Genomic DNA, 14446 nt, shown 5'->3' with positions numbered 1-14446 from the left:
TCATTTCTCTCTCAGGACCTTTACAGCCTCCGCCTGCGCATCCAAGGCCCCGTAAATCGCCAACAGTTTGATAACACGCCCCTGACCTTTGACTCCAGCTTTCCGTGCTTCTCTTACGGCTGTGCTCAAGTCGAGCAGTATCGTGTTCCGACACCGAAAAATCCTCTCGTCAGTCTTCTTCACAAACGGAAGATCCCTACCAATGGCCTCGGCCAGTCCATCCACATATACACACTCCCTCGCCAAAGCAGCTAGCTTCGCCGGCCTGCTACTGACAAACTCCACACCGTCTTCGTCCTGAGTCTGCTCATCATCGCTCCCAAAAATCTCGTCGTCATCATCCCAATTCTCCTCATCACTGCTATCTCCATCCCTTTTCTGCTGCTGCTGCTGCTGCCCCGTCCCTCCTACCGCCAATCGCTTCTCCAATCCGCTCACCCTCTCATCCAACTCGAGCATCTTCCTGCCCATCTCCACCGCCCCCTTGACATCCCTCAACTCCTGATTCAGCCCCCCTACTTCCACCCTCCGCTCCCTAACCCTAGACTGAACCTCCTCTACCGCTCTTCGGAAACCTAAGAGTGCTACTCTCACATCCTCGACGCGCTCCTCCCCGCCCTTGAGCTCATCCCCTAGCCCGAGAAAGGCCGTGTAATTCGAATTGACCAGTTCAAGCAGTTCGGCGCTGATAGCAGAGCTTCGATCGCGGAGTTCAGAGCGCAGGTCCTCGAGGGTTTGATGCCGAGAGGCTGGGCCACCGGTGTGAAGGGTGGAGAGGTAGCTTGCGGGGTCGAAGTCGGGAGCGAGAAAGTCGCGACGGGAGAGGGCGGCGGGGAAGGGAAGGGAGGAGGAGTTTTCTAAGTCGTCGGTGGCCGAGGAGGAGAGGGAGGAGCGGCGGCTGGGGAGTTGGGATTTGGGGGACGGGGGGGAGTAGAGGTTGAGGTTGGTTGAGTAGGAGGATGTTGGGCGGGAGTTTGGGGGGAGGCCAAGTTGGGCCATTTTTGTTGGTGTTATTGTTTGTGGTCGACGGTGGGAGTTGGCTGATTTTGGTTGCCAGAATGTTGATGGTACTTCGGACCGCGATGCTGGGCTTCTGGACATGTTCCATGTCTTGGCGGACGCTGGGCCCGTGCGTTGCAACTCTGGATGACGGCTTGGAGTTAACGGTCAGTCATATTGTGAATATGAGGATAATACCAGATGGCACGATGAGACACTCATGTTGGTAGCTAATACAGCTTTCTTTCAGTTGTGGTGGCAGCATTGACCCAAGCTCCTTTCTCTTACACAGATACGCAGAATTCGAGTTGACCTCAGTCAGGCACGCCTTCTTGAGGCCCGCCTGAATCACCTGGGCAAAGCTTGCTCCAAGAGCCCCCACATGATTTACGGGCAGCAATTAGCTCGAGGAGTGTCCTCTTCAGCCTTTCCTTCCGGGCGAGCCAGAACTTCAGGGCGATAGTTGCTGATGGTCTTCTAAAGACGTCGCAGTATGTCCGATATCGCTCGCCTACTGAACGGCTCGACAAATCGCCAAGGAAAATTACCATGTTGAATAGAAACTTCAGCAGAGAACCACAGAATCATCAAGCGATAGACCGAGCGGATTCCGGTGGTGACCGAAGTGATGACTGTGTGATTATCCGTGTTCCGGTTGGGATCTGCTGTCGAAGCGGTAACCCTCACTCGGCTTTCGACCATGGGGTTCCTTGACGCAAGCATGGCACCACCACCCCTCGCTAGGCCGCTTTGGATCTAGCGCAATCCTATAATCTTATCAATCAAATCAGTGGGCCGACTGACATCTCCATCTCTCAACCTTTACCGAATCAAAGCCCTCAGACTCCTTGGCCTGGGCGAAAACTCCGGCCTCGCTAGCCCACACTGAGCCCGGGCGTCTTCGGTTGACGCAAAAGAAGACCCTTTCCTCCGTCTGCTTCAATTTTTCAGCATCAAGACCCTCAAAATCCTCTTCCCACAACATCGGCGTCATCGTCATCGTCATCTCGATATTTGACCCTGTGCCGGCACACCGATTGAACAGTATCACGTGTCACTCACAACCTCCTTCTCAAACAAGACGCCGCCATCTAAAGTGATCCTGCGAACAACTTTGGAGTCACTCGTGTTAAAATTCTCCTTGACTGCGGAGCGACTCGTTACATACCAAAAGCGGCATTTACAGACAACCCATTCTCGCAGTTCGACACCATCAAACTTGGACTTCCTCATTGAATGCCATCCCCCTGCCTTTCGGATACCAAGGAGAACTTCCTAAACTGTCGGCCCTAGCCCGTTTTACTGGTGACATAAAATTCGGCTGCAACCTGCAGTCAGTTGCCACTAGTTCGGTACAGTCCTCGACCTCTGCACCACCAACCCTCGTGGTCCGTCAAATCATTCCGTTGCCAGTAATCATGGCTGCCGCTGCCGCTGCTTCCCCAGTCGGGCTTGGGAACACCGACAAAAGAACTCTTTCCATCACGACGACACTCGGCAGAGATTCCTCCAGCCCTGCCTCCACCCCCGCATCTGCGGCCTCTCCATCCAACGTCTCCACTCCCACATCGTCAACCTCCGTGTCAGCGCCTCCCATCGCCATCCGCCCAAACGCACCCAACAAGCCACCCTCCATCAAAGCCTCAACCCCTTTGAACATGGCGTCGCCTGGAGTTATGTCACCGGGCCCAGGGCAACAACCTATGGCCATGAGCATGACCAGCAAGGAGTGGGTCATTCCTCCCAGACCCAAGCCAGGTCGAAAACCTGCCACCGACACTCCACCAACCAAACGCAAAGCTCAAAACAGAGCTGCACAGAGGGCCTTTCGTGAGCGTAGGGCTGCTCGGGTTGGGGAGCTGGAGGAGCAATTGGATGAGCAGAAGGAAGAGCATGACCGGGTCGTCCAGGAATTTCAGGAGCGTATCAATCACCTGGAGACCGAGAGACAGACACTCCGATCTCGTTGCCAGTGGTTGCAGTCACAGCTTGACAAGGAGAGACAAGAACGCAACTCAATGTTATCAGCATGGGATTCTCAGTCACCTTCGTCCACTGGAAATCATGGACGTCTTCCGGCACCAATACAGCCTCAAACGAATCCGCTTGCCAATATCTCACAGCCCAGACGACCTTTGCAGCCTGCTCCGCCGAAGAGCTCGGGGCCAAGTGCTGTGCCCATTGCGGAACCCCGACCAACCACTCAACCATTTTCCATCTCCAACATCATCTCCCCTCCCGACGAAATGATGGCGCCTCTAGGGTGTGGTGGCTGTCAAGTATCTGGGTCATGTGCATGTGCTGAAGCTGTGCTTCAAGACACCGACACAGCGATGGGATGTGGAAAATGCACACTTGGGTCAAGCTGCGAATGTTTGGAGGAAGCCCTCAGAATGTCCGACCTCAAACGACCGCACTCACCAAGCTCACCACCCTCGGCACCCGAGGAGAAGCGGCATCGTTCGGATGCTGGAATACCTATGGAAACAGACTTTACCGCCATGTTTGCTAAGGACAACAGAATGTCACTTCCAATGGTCACCCAACCACCACCACAGTCTTTACAGCCCATGATGTCGCTTGAAGCTAGGGACTCGTGCGGCTTCTGCAAGGATGGAACATACTGCATGTGTGCTGAGGCTCTCATGAACCCCATGTCCTTCCAACAACCACTACCATCAGTTGCCGAGCAAACACAGACTCACACACCACCACCATCAGAGGACGATGTCGTCCCTATACCTATGGAAGTGACCGCCACTGGTGCTATCAAGCTTCCTGGTCCACGGGCAAACCAGAACCGCTCTTCTACCAACTCCAACGCCACCCAAGCTAAGCCCTCGGGGAATCGGTGCGGCCCCAACGGCCCGGGTACCTGCGCTCAGTGTCTTTCCGATCCCAAGTCAGGCCTCTTTTGTAGGTCCCTAGCAGCCAACTTTGAGAAGAACAACCCGGGAGCCAGCGGTGGTGGTGGATGCTGCGGTGGTGCTGGACCAGGAGGTGGATGTTGCAAGTCTGGCAACAGCGACGCTTCTCAATCTGCCGCACCGCAGCCGCTTCCTCCTATGCAGACTTCTGCGTCAGAGTCAGGTTTCCCTTTGGCGCTGTCTTGTGCTGAGGCGTATAAGACGCTGGCTAGTCACAGGCACTTTGATCAGGCGGCGGATGAGATTGGGACTTGGCTGCCCAAGTTGAAGGCGCTGCCGGTTCCCAGGCCGGGGAGCGGCGGACAAGGTGGGGGGGGGAATGGTGGGGGGCAGAGGTTGGCGCCTATTGAGGTTGAGGCGGCGAGTATTATGAGTGTTTTGAAGGATTTTGATATCAGGTTTGGGAGGGGGGATTAAGGGGGTTAGGTGTGGATGTAGGAAGAGATTTTGAGAAATGGAATGGATTTGCGTGTGTAGTATCATCTGGAAGGCGTTCTGGAGGGCTGGTGCATAGTTGTAAAGTCATCTTGATTTCATTTTGGGGTGTTTTGATGAGGTGTGATGTGCTGGTGGAGGGAGGATGAGGTAACAGAGACGGCATTGGGGACGGAGGGTTCCAGGAGCCGGTGCATGGCTGTGAACCTGAAGTCATATGGCTTGTTTTTTTTTCCTTTGTGAGATGGGATAATTCTTGGGCCAGCTCTGAAGGGTGAAGTGAGATATGGAGGGGGTGGGGTAGGGAAATGGAAATGGGTGGCAGATGGGACAATTGCTCATGCGGCCGGATATGCGACCTGCGCTGGCGGATATGGGGCGGGGGTGCGGGTGTCGAACCATGTGTGTGAGCTGGCGGGTTTTGTTTTCTTCTTGTTGACTTGACATGCTTTTTTGGGTTTATGTGTAGGTGAAAACGAATGAGATTTCACTTGCATGATGTATAATGTATGCCAGCGTTTAGTTGCTCCAGAGCGGCCACGTCTGGGGGGTGTTTTTTTGTGGGTGATTTTAACTGAGGGCGGTTGGCTGGTGGTTGTGGGTGGGGAAGGGGGTGGTGGAAAAGATCCATGGGTGCTTTGTACCTGAGTTATGTACTGTATGTATGTCATGTAGAGATATTCTCCTTCAGGGGGGATTTGATTGGGGTTTTTATTGGAAGAGTAGATGGTTCTGCGAAGTGTGCTGGGATATCGATAATTGCGACCCTGTTCTGGTGTGGTTGTCATATTGACCGGGTTTTGTGGAACTTGCTCAAGGACACGCATGTATCAGCTTCAGAAATATCTCGTTCTGAGAACGTGGGTAGGCAGCTTAATGAATGTCATAGTATTATATACCGACAGCTCACTTGTTCTGGAGAGATATCATCATGCAGCTCTGGCAGTCCTGCCATCTGATACACTCCCACAATCAAGATGTATTGGTGCAGAGGCTCCTCGCTTACACCAACTGGACAAAACACCGTCATGGAAAATTCCCCATCTCAAGCCTTACACTTGTACCCAGCTGATATCCTCGCACTGCACACTCATGGTCCAAAGTACCTATCACAGAGATACTCAACTCACATACACAGACACGACACTACACACACACACCGGCGACCCCTTTCTTTCTTGTTTCCTGTTGTGACGCTCTAGAAAAGACCAAACTGGGCGAGGTGCATGTCCAGCGCATCGGATACCTCGCATTTTTCTTCTTGTAAAGCTGTCTACGTTGCTGGCCGTGATGTCGAGGGATTCCTCGTCCTACGTTAAACCACCCACCCATCACCCGTCTGACGACCTCGTGGCCTGTTGTCTTACACATCCACAAGGGAACAAGCAGCAGTGATACCGGAATTACAGGTTCAGATGAAAATAAAACGACCAGAACAAATTCATGGGAAAGCTGAAAGGGGGTGTCGTTGTGACGCTTTGTGAGAATATGCACGACATAACAAGAGCTACAGTTGTGTCATTTACCACAGCCGCCCGAGAAAAGAAGACAAATCTGTCCACACAGGGCGATACGAGCTAAGATCCAGCTCAACCCAGTTGAAATGGTTGGATATGAAGCGATTTGAAACCCCTGATAGTCGGCAGCCGGCAGACCAATGGCGAGCTGCATCTTCTTAGAAAAGAAAACCAGCAGCCACTCGGCCTAGAGATGCAGAAAGACAATAAATGGATTGCTTTGCTTCCGGAAGCCGACAGAGGTGTGTGGTTATCTTACTTGGTACCTAGCATCAGGGACCTGCCTTAGATGGTGCGTTAAAGTATGAGGCCCCGCTGTGTTTTGCGCGGTGGGTTGGGGAACAACAGATCGTCCAGGTACGCGTGGTAAGTTGTCTCGCCCTAGGCCACTAGTTCATCTCATCGCCTTGTTGAGGTGATGTGGTTCCTGTGATCAGACCTCACCGTTCTCGCGCCTAGGGTTGGGTCCCTATCAGGGTAGGGGTTGGGCCATGGCTACGCATCCAAGAGATGGTCCAAGATGGGCACCTGAATGATCTCGTGACACCAGAAAAGCGAAGCCAATGGATGGGACTGGTCAGCCTGTCAAACCAGACCCTCAGGGGGTGGGCGGTTCTCGCCGTAGCAGTAGGTAGCATGTGCCGTATGTACAGCATGCGGCAGAGAGAGAGAGGGTTGATCTGGATCGCCCCTGAATCGCGGGATCCCAAGGAAACAGGTGGACGCATGCTTGAAATAGTGGCGGGGAATGATTGGTGATGTGACGATGGGAAGCTGAGTTGGCATCTTGAAGCAGACCAGGCGAATGCTGGGCTCACAATGCAGGCAGGTTCCGTCCGGGTGGTTTTTGGGTCGTGGAGGGCGGAGATTGGACGTTTGAACTGCGCCGGCCGCCAAAAATGGGTCCCTGAACAAAAGGGAAGGCGGGGCAAGCTGCAAGGCCAGCGCACCAGGCTGTGGCCATGGGAGTTGATGACTGACTGACTGACCTACCCTACTCCGTACCCCTCCTCCTGCATCAAGTGAAAAATCGAAGCAGGAAAAAAATTGCAACAGGACGGGAGGTGGGAGGCGTCAGCGAAGGGAGACAATAATAATTTCCCGCATAATATGTTTCGGGGAGGCGGCAACTGAGGTATACTTCGTATGGGTATGGTCAGGTCTCCATCGCCACCACTACGACGGGACTGTGAACGCGCGGTGGGATGGGGTTCCGCTCGTGAGCGCGTCTACTCTTTGCTGGCGGGTGTGTTGGCACTCACGATGACCGCTTTCGGCGAGAGTCGGTATGAGACGGTGAGAGGTGAGGTGGAGGCCCTCTTGAGCTTTCTTGAGTCTTATGACGCAGAAGGAAGAAGACGCGCAGGCGGCAGGCGGGAAAGCAGAGCTGAAGTAAGGGCCACGAGTCGGGCAGCAGCAGCAGCACCAGCAAGACCAAGAGGCCAGTGTCGCGGGGACGGGTGCAGTTGGAGATGCAGAGTGGATGGCGCAGTTGACCAGCCAGCTCACAGGGTATGGTTGACACAGGTCAAGTGGAGACAGCAAGTGATGGGGCAGATGGGCTGCGTAACCCAATTGGGCCAGCCCGCTACCCCACGCTTCGACGTCCACTGCATCGACATGTACACACCTGGAAGAAGGGCAGGGAAGCTGCATGGAGATGGGAGCGAAGCTCTCCTCTCGCTCTCTCTCTCATGAGACAGGACAGCCACAGACACACTCTCTCTCCCGACACCTACCTCCTACTTCGTCCCCTACCTAGCAGCGCCTCATCGCAACGTCACCCGTTCCATAGAGCTTCCCCAACGCTTCCACCACCTTTCCCGTCATCGTCGAGATCGCCCGCCAACACGCGCCCCTCCTTTAATTTGTTGACTGACGAGACCATGTTCTCGCGGCACTCTTGAAAGAGGCCACCCCGTTCCCAGTCGCAAGTCGACCGAGGCTCGAACTACCTATACATACATAACTGTCCTCGCAGCGGCTCTCGTCGTCGCCGTTGCTGCTGCTGTTGTTACCCACTATTTGTTACTGCCGATTGATTGATATTTTGTATTCGTCCAGCCTCGGCCCCTCCCCCGCCTGCTCTCTGTGTATACAACCTCCAGCCCAACCCGGCGCCCGATTTGTCCATAAACACCACGAGACCGCACTCCACCCGCCCTCGCGTTTCTTCCGAGTCGAGCGGTCCTTCCCACAGCTATCAGCACTCGGCTGGTAGTACATGGGCGATCGCAACCCTCGACTCGAGCCCCCTCATGGGCCCATTATGATATCCATGCAGCGTTCTCTTGAGTCGCCCGTCGCTATTCGCCCGACACCGTGTATGTTGGAAATGGGACTGGTCACCGGTCAAGAACAAGACAAGAGGAGGCCCACATGCTAACTGCCATGTCTGGGAATCCAGCTCGGTCGAATACTGCAACGCCTGCTTCACGCTCACCCACCCCGACCCCGTCCGACAACCATGTCGAGATCTCCCATTCGAGGCGCAATAGGTCCAGAAGCCCGTCCCGTTTGGCAAGAGATACCATGACGTCCTCTGTGCGGCGCTCCGATGACCTGTCCAGGCGCTCGTCTGTTCAGAAGCCCATCATCGACCAGGCCACCGCACCTGTGCCGATGCAGCCGCCCCACGACTCCTCCGACAGCTTCGACTCCGGACCGGACGACAAGCTTGGGAAGATGAACTTTTTACGGCCCTTGCTGAAGGATACATCTCTCTATACCACCCCCTCTCTGGCCCCGGTGGAGGACAGGACCACTTTGGAGGAGCTAGCTCACCTGGTGCGCCTATCCAAGTACCAAGAGCGCAAGCGCGCAAACACTCGCATCCGTCTTCAGAGAAGCTTGATTTCCACCGGCTTGTCTGCTCGTCTGATGAGATGTGGCGAGGCGGCCCACAGAACCTTGGTGGACAGCTTCCGCGGGGACGACAAGAAGGGCTTTGCTGCTCTTTTCAATGCCATCATCGATGTTCGGAAAAGCTGCGACGAAACCCGCCGCTATGCATTATTGGAGCCAGAGATGGAGCTTCTGCAGTCCCCTGGCTTGACTTCATCTGACAGCTTGGACACTCCTACAGGATCGGTCTCTGGTGCTAAACCTGCCTCTGGAACCTCCAGTCCGTTTTTGAGCGAGCTCTCTGCGTCCGCTAGAGAGACGTTTTTGACTTTCTTGAACCAGATCAGGACGAACCCCGACTACCTTGCAACGCGCATCTCATCGTTGAATAGCTCGGAGCTCACTGCGCTTACTAGCTTTCACCAAACCCTGGAGCCGATCGAATCCGTCCTCCCGTATCACGGCAGCCGCACGTCCACCCGTGTTGCCTCGGGTGGCTCAGGTACTCTGTCAGGTTCGGGATTTGGAGCATCCAACGGCCTGGGCAAGGAGCGCAGTGCCATAGAACGACTTCTTTCCTTCCAGCGACACGACCCCATCTCAGCTCTGATTTACACCTGTTTTGCTAATTCCGCAGGACCAGACAGCGCCGAAGACAAACGCCGAACCGAAACATGGGCCACCACGTGCGCTCGATTGATCTCAGGCCAGAAGACGGGGAGTGAACAGACCGTCACTGCCGTGCTCAATGTTTGGATCTCTTTGCGTGACTGGGCCGGAAAATCCAACATGGAATGGTACCTTATGAAAATCCTCGAGGATGGAGCCTTTTTGCTCGACCGCGCCGAAGACCAGCACGGAACCCGGTTCAACATCTCGGATTGGTCTTCCAAAGACCAGATTGCGGCCGAGGAATTCTATGCCAGAGCTGTCGAGGAGCTTTTCGAGGTTATTGATGACGAGGATACGACCGGCATTCCGGAGGGCCTGATCGAGCTCGGCACAGAAATGCTGAAGCGTCTGGACAAGAAGTATGTCGAAAGCACCCGCCGCTGGTTGATTACGAAATATCTCTTTACGAACTGGTTGCTCGGGGTCATTATTCACCCCGAAGCCTATGGCATGATGGCCGAATATCACATTACTGAATATGGCCGGCAAAAGATCTTGAAAACCGTGGCTATGCACGCCCAGAAGTTTGTCGTGGACATGCTGACGAGCAAAACCCCTGTTTCAACACCACCAAAAATTAAAAAACATATCGAAAACATTTACCTCCGGTTCAAGGACTCCTCCAAGTTCAAGAAGAAGCCACGCCTTTTGCCTGCCAGGTCCATCACCTCTCTAAGAGAGACAGCCGAAGTTCACCCCCATTTGGTTGTTAGTCCAGCTGACCTTACGACATTGATCAACGCCCTCTTCCCCGAACGCAGACCGCGGTCAGCGCATTCCGGTAGCTTGCGCTCAGGGGCACCTTCGGTCTCGGGCTTCTCAGCCATCTCACAGCCAATGTCGGTCAGGACGGCGCCAAGCACTAACTTTGACACCATGTCTGTCATCAGCACAAGTGCCGAGTCCTTCATCAGCGATGCCACGACTTCTCGAGAACCCCTTCTAGAAGATGGCAGCCCACCGCGCTATTCGCCCCCGATTCCAGATCTAGGCACCCCAAAGCAGCAGCCGCAGAACAGCAACTATGAAGAAGACGGATATCGGCTTCGCTTGGCCATACATGAGATGACCCAAGCCTTGGGCCAAGATGTTGTGTATGGCCTCTGCCACCCTTGCGCCGAACGGTGGGCGGTGCTGTTCATCTCAGGCGACGGAACACAGCTTTCTACCCAAATGACGTTTGATCCAGATGACGACCCGGAGGACGAGAACTCCTCAGAGACTAGCGACACCGAGGGTGAAGACACCGAAGATGACCGGCCAGAACTTGACAAGGACTATCACCAGCTCCGAGATTCGATTCTGAAGCTTGTACAGGAATATGAGATTCCTCAAAATCTTGAGAATGACGGTGCCAAGAAGCAAACATTCAGCAACCGTGCCTCATCCACTTTGAAGAAGTACCGGTCCAAGAACCGGGTCATCACAACAATGGGCAGCCGAAACCCCTATCGCCAGCGAGCAGCAAGTATCGCCAGTAGTGTCGCAGACAGCCCGCCGGAGAACAACAAAGGGAAAGGACTCGAAGACTCAGCTGATTCCTCGCCGCTCATTGCCATGTTGACAGCAGCCTGCTCGCAATCTCGCGCCCAGTCGGATTTCGTTTCTGCACACCTTTACTGGAGGACTTTGCAGCAACTCAACGCGCTGGGCTCCGACTCACTTCGTAAAGATGGATTTGCCACCTTGTTGAACATCTTTTCGAGGGGTCCTCGTGATTCAATCCGTCGGTCAGCGGCGGCAATCGAGATATATGACGCCTGGCTTGTATGGCTCAAGCAGAGCCAGGAGCGTGCAGAAGGTCTCATTGAGAGTATGATGCGCCGCTTGCGTGCTCTCCGGGATAAGATGTGGTACGTTACAGACGTGCGCAACTCGGCTCCGTACGAGGACTCACGGAACGTTGCCGTGGCGTTGAAAACGATGGGCGTGCCTCGCAGGTGGAACTCCTTCCAGCGCATCAAGAGTCTAATGCAACGCGGCCCTGCGTCCAACTACATCTTCCGCACCGAGTCGCAGATCCTCGACCTGCTGGCGGCACCAGAGGACCAAGGCGGCCCCAACAAGCTTCGCGATGAGCAAGCTGAGAAAACAAGCCGCTGGCTGCAGCAGTGTGGGGTGGAGAATTTCTGCCAGGGCGAGGAGCGTATACACCGCTTCACCTGCGAAGTGGATAACTGTGTGAGCAAGCTTGTCGGGGATAGCATCATCGATGGACCCGTTCTGTGGTCTAGCGAGCTCTACGCCCGAGATCGCCGTACCCACGAGACAAGCAAACCTGGTAGGGATCGGGATCGGGACAACATGTCAGTCTGGGATGATTCGGTCAGTGTCATCAGCGACCCGGAGAACAGGTTCCGATCCGCCAGCAGGCCTCCTTCCCTTTCTGACAGGGGATTACGAGCCGTGTCAGGTCAGAACATGAGCGTCTTATCCTTTGACACGTCCAGCCGTTTCAGCTTCTCGCGGGCTAGCACTGCCATGTCTGAGGTTCTAGACGGCCCGGAGTATTTTGGTGCTTCATCACCAGTTCACCAGATTGACCCCAACGCTACCTACTGGTCCCCATTCCAGCACCGTGCCACCTCTCCCAGCGCTGTGTCAAGAGCCCACTCGCCTACTACTAGCGTTACCAACCTGTCCGCTACGTTCCATCCACCAAACCATCAGCCGCTCCCTTCTCATCACTCAGCGGGTCGTCCAGGGACTTCCATTTCATCCAATGAGACAGTGTACCAACAGCGACTCTCTGAAGAAAAGTCCCGCTTCCTCACAGAGTTGAAGCAGACGTTGACCAGTCTCTTGCTTTCCGATTTGGGTAACCTTGTCTTTGCCCGTGGTTCAGAAACGGACGCGTGGTTTGAAGGCTTGGGGCAGGAGTGTATTGACAGGCGTGAAGCAATCCAGCGCCGTGCCCGCAAGGCGCAGGTCAAGGAAAAGAGGAGGTCGGCCAGATCTGGACTGGAACGCCGGGTGCTTGAAAGGAAGAGAAGTACAGGAGATCTTAGCGAGAAGGCCTTATCCGATACCCAGAGCGTTGGCAGCCATCACGGAAGTCATCATGGCGGTTCTCATCGTGGGAGCGTACACGGCGGCAGTGTCCACGGCAACGAGAGCTCAGCAACTAACGAGACCATTCGATCCCACCGAGAATCAAAGAAGGATTCCATGCCCGAGTTTCCCTTTACCAAGGCCTACAGGCGGCTCCTGAATATGTTTTGTGTTCATCCAAACCCGATGGTCAAGCTCAACGCGCTCTATGAGCTAGAACACCTCATCATCGCCTCCTTGAATTCAGGATCTCGACGTGCACGCCTGGCGTGGGCTCGATCAGACATGGGCTCAGCCTCCTCGGCGACCGACGAGCACGGCACCGGAGGCCGTCCCCAGCCATTAGAAGAGACACTTGACAATGTCAAAGAGCGTCGCTCCCACACCATGATGCAGGCGCCACCGTTTGACAGCGCACCAAGAGGACGAACCCCAGGTGGAGGGGGCAACATGGAAACGCGATCCATCGCCTCGGTCCACCCAGCCAACGAAAATGCGATTGCCAACATCCTCCAGATGCTCTTCCGTGACGCCAACATCCGACCCAAGACCCTCTTCCGCGACCTGCAGTTCATCGCTGCTTTTGTCCCGTCGTCCATCTTGGACAAGACAGAGCGTGGGAAGGCCTTTTGGGATGCCAGTATCGCGGCACTGAACCTCAAGCAAGATGTCTGCCGGACCATGGTGGAAGTGGCGGATGATATAGTCAAGAATTATACGCAGTCAAGGGGGGGTGGGTTGGGTGCTCCCTCCCGTCCTGGACCAGGCAGTACCGCGTCGGACAACTCTGGGATTTTGTCTGCCGGCGGGGAGCCACTTTCGCCACCGTCACCGCCCCCGAGCCCGCTGCCGCTGTCGACGCATTCGCTTGCTGATGCAGCGAGGATGTGGACTATTACTGCCAAGGAGGGCATCCCGACTGCGCAGAGAGAGCTTGCCATCTTTTACCTGTCCAATCCGGAGTTGGTAGAGAGGACGACGCTGCCGCTTAGCAAGCCTAGAGAGGTGTTCAAGCAGGCGGTTATTGAGAAGTATGGTGGCAGGTCTGGGGGTGGTGGCTCGGGGAGATATCACCCTGGGATTGCCCAGGCAAGGATGCAAGGCATGGGCGGTGTTGCGGGTGCAAACAAGGAAGAGGTGCCGGGAGCTGGTTCTGGCGGCGGCGGCGGGGTGGGGGATGTTAGGAGTGATCCGGCGCTGATGTGCCTGGCTATTCACTGGATGGAGGCGGCCGAGAGAGGAGGGGATGAGCTGGCGAGGACGTTTATGGCGCAGAATGAGATGGGGTTGATGGGCTGAGTCTTTTTTTTGGAGAGAATGGTATGTGGAGTGACTTGTTTTCTCCTCTTGGGTGATGGATGTTGTTCCTCTTATAACTTTTGTTTTTGTTATTTATTCCCCACCCCTTCAGTTGCAGTGCAGCTATTTTTTTTTTGTTTCTTTCCTTCTTCATTTTGGGATATCAAAGAAAGACATATTGCATACTGGGGCGAAAGTTCTATTGCATTTGTTTTAGAAGGAAAGCCTTTTGTTTCTTCCATCATTGCGTTCTCAACAGCGCGTGCGCCGGCGGGATGGACTGTTTCGAGTCGATGGATGTTATCTTGGGCTGGTTTGGTCGGTCGGTCGGTCGCTTTTGTTTCGAAAGCCATGGATGGATGGGCTTTATAGAGATGGGATATTTGTCTTGGTGAAGAATTGGGGATGGATGGTTTCTGCATTCTTCTTGTTGTTTTCTTAATTCTAAGTGGATTTTTGTTTTTCTTAAATCTGCGACAAGAGATACCATTACTTTTTCTTTTTCTGTTCTTTCGCTTTTTGCGGTTTTAGTTTTTTTGCGACCATATACCACGGTAGGAAGCAGATGTTATATAGAGAAGAGAGACTTTGACACAGGAGTGAGTGTTGTGTCTTGTGGTTGTGCTACGATACGATAGCTTGTTTGTTGACATGCAAGTTGCGACTTCAACGTCACGATGACATGATGTGATTGGGACATTT

General features: G+C 54.4%; 3 protein-coding genes across 3 annotated transcripts; 2 read left to right on the top strand and 1 right to left on the bottom strand.

The window, feature by feature from the left end:
* On the bottom strand, positions 1 to 1101 carry QC761_206590 (uncharacterized protein; the record flags this gene model as incomplete). Its single annotated transcript, XM_062876395.1, has 1 exon — positions 1 to 1101. One exon carries the CDS (start codon positions 1099 to 1101, stop codon positions 1 to 3), a length of 1101 nt encoding a protein of 366 aa, XP_062734987.1.
* Positions 1102 to 2417: 1316 nt separating this feature from the next.
* On the top strand, positions 2418 to 4343 carry QC761_206580 (uncharacterized protein; the record flags this gene model as incomplete). The annotated part of the gene is made up of 1 exon (XM_062876394.1): positions 2418 to 4343. One exon carries the CDS (start codon positions 2418 to 2420, stop codon positions 4341 to 4343), a length of 1926 nt encoding a protein of 641 aa, XP_062734986.1.
* A 3258-nt stretch (positions 4344 to 7601) lies between these two features.
* Positions 7602 to 14371, top strand: QC761_206570 (uncharacterized protein). Its single transcript, XM_062876393.1, has 2 exons — positions 7602 to 8202; positions 8286 to 14371. The coding sequence occupies exons 1-2, from the start codon at positions 8103 to 8105 to the stop codon at positions 13742 to 13744; spliced, it is 5559 nt and encodes a 1852-aa protein (XP_062734985.1). The 5' UTR covers positions 7602 to 8102; the 3' UTR covers positions 13745 to 14371.
* Positions 14372 to 14446: the final 75 nt, after the last annotated feature.

Source organism: Podospora bellae-mahoneyi, chromosome 2 (genome assembly GCF_035222275.1).
Source record: "Podospora bellae-mahoneyi strain CBS 112042 chromosome 2, whole genome shotgun sequence".
NCBI lineage: Eukaryota > Fungi > Ascomycota > Sordariomycetes > Sordariales > Podosporaceae > Podospora > Podospora bellae-mahoneyi.
This window is presented reverse-complemented; position numbering and strand designations above follow the sequence as displayed.

Bases quoted from the DNA above. Each gene is read 5' to 3' on its own strand.
- QC761_206570 (XM_062876393.1), top strand. From the start codon at position 8,103: ATGGGCGATCGCAACCCTCGACTCGAGCCCCCTCATGGGCCCATTATG. The intron at 8,203-8,285 runs GTATGTTGGAAA...CTGGGAATCCAG, and splicing joins CGCTATTCGCCCGACACCGT to CTCGGTCGAATACTGCAACG.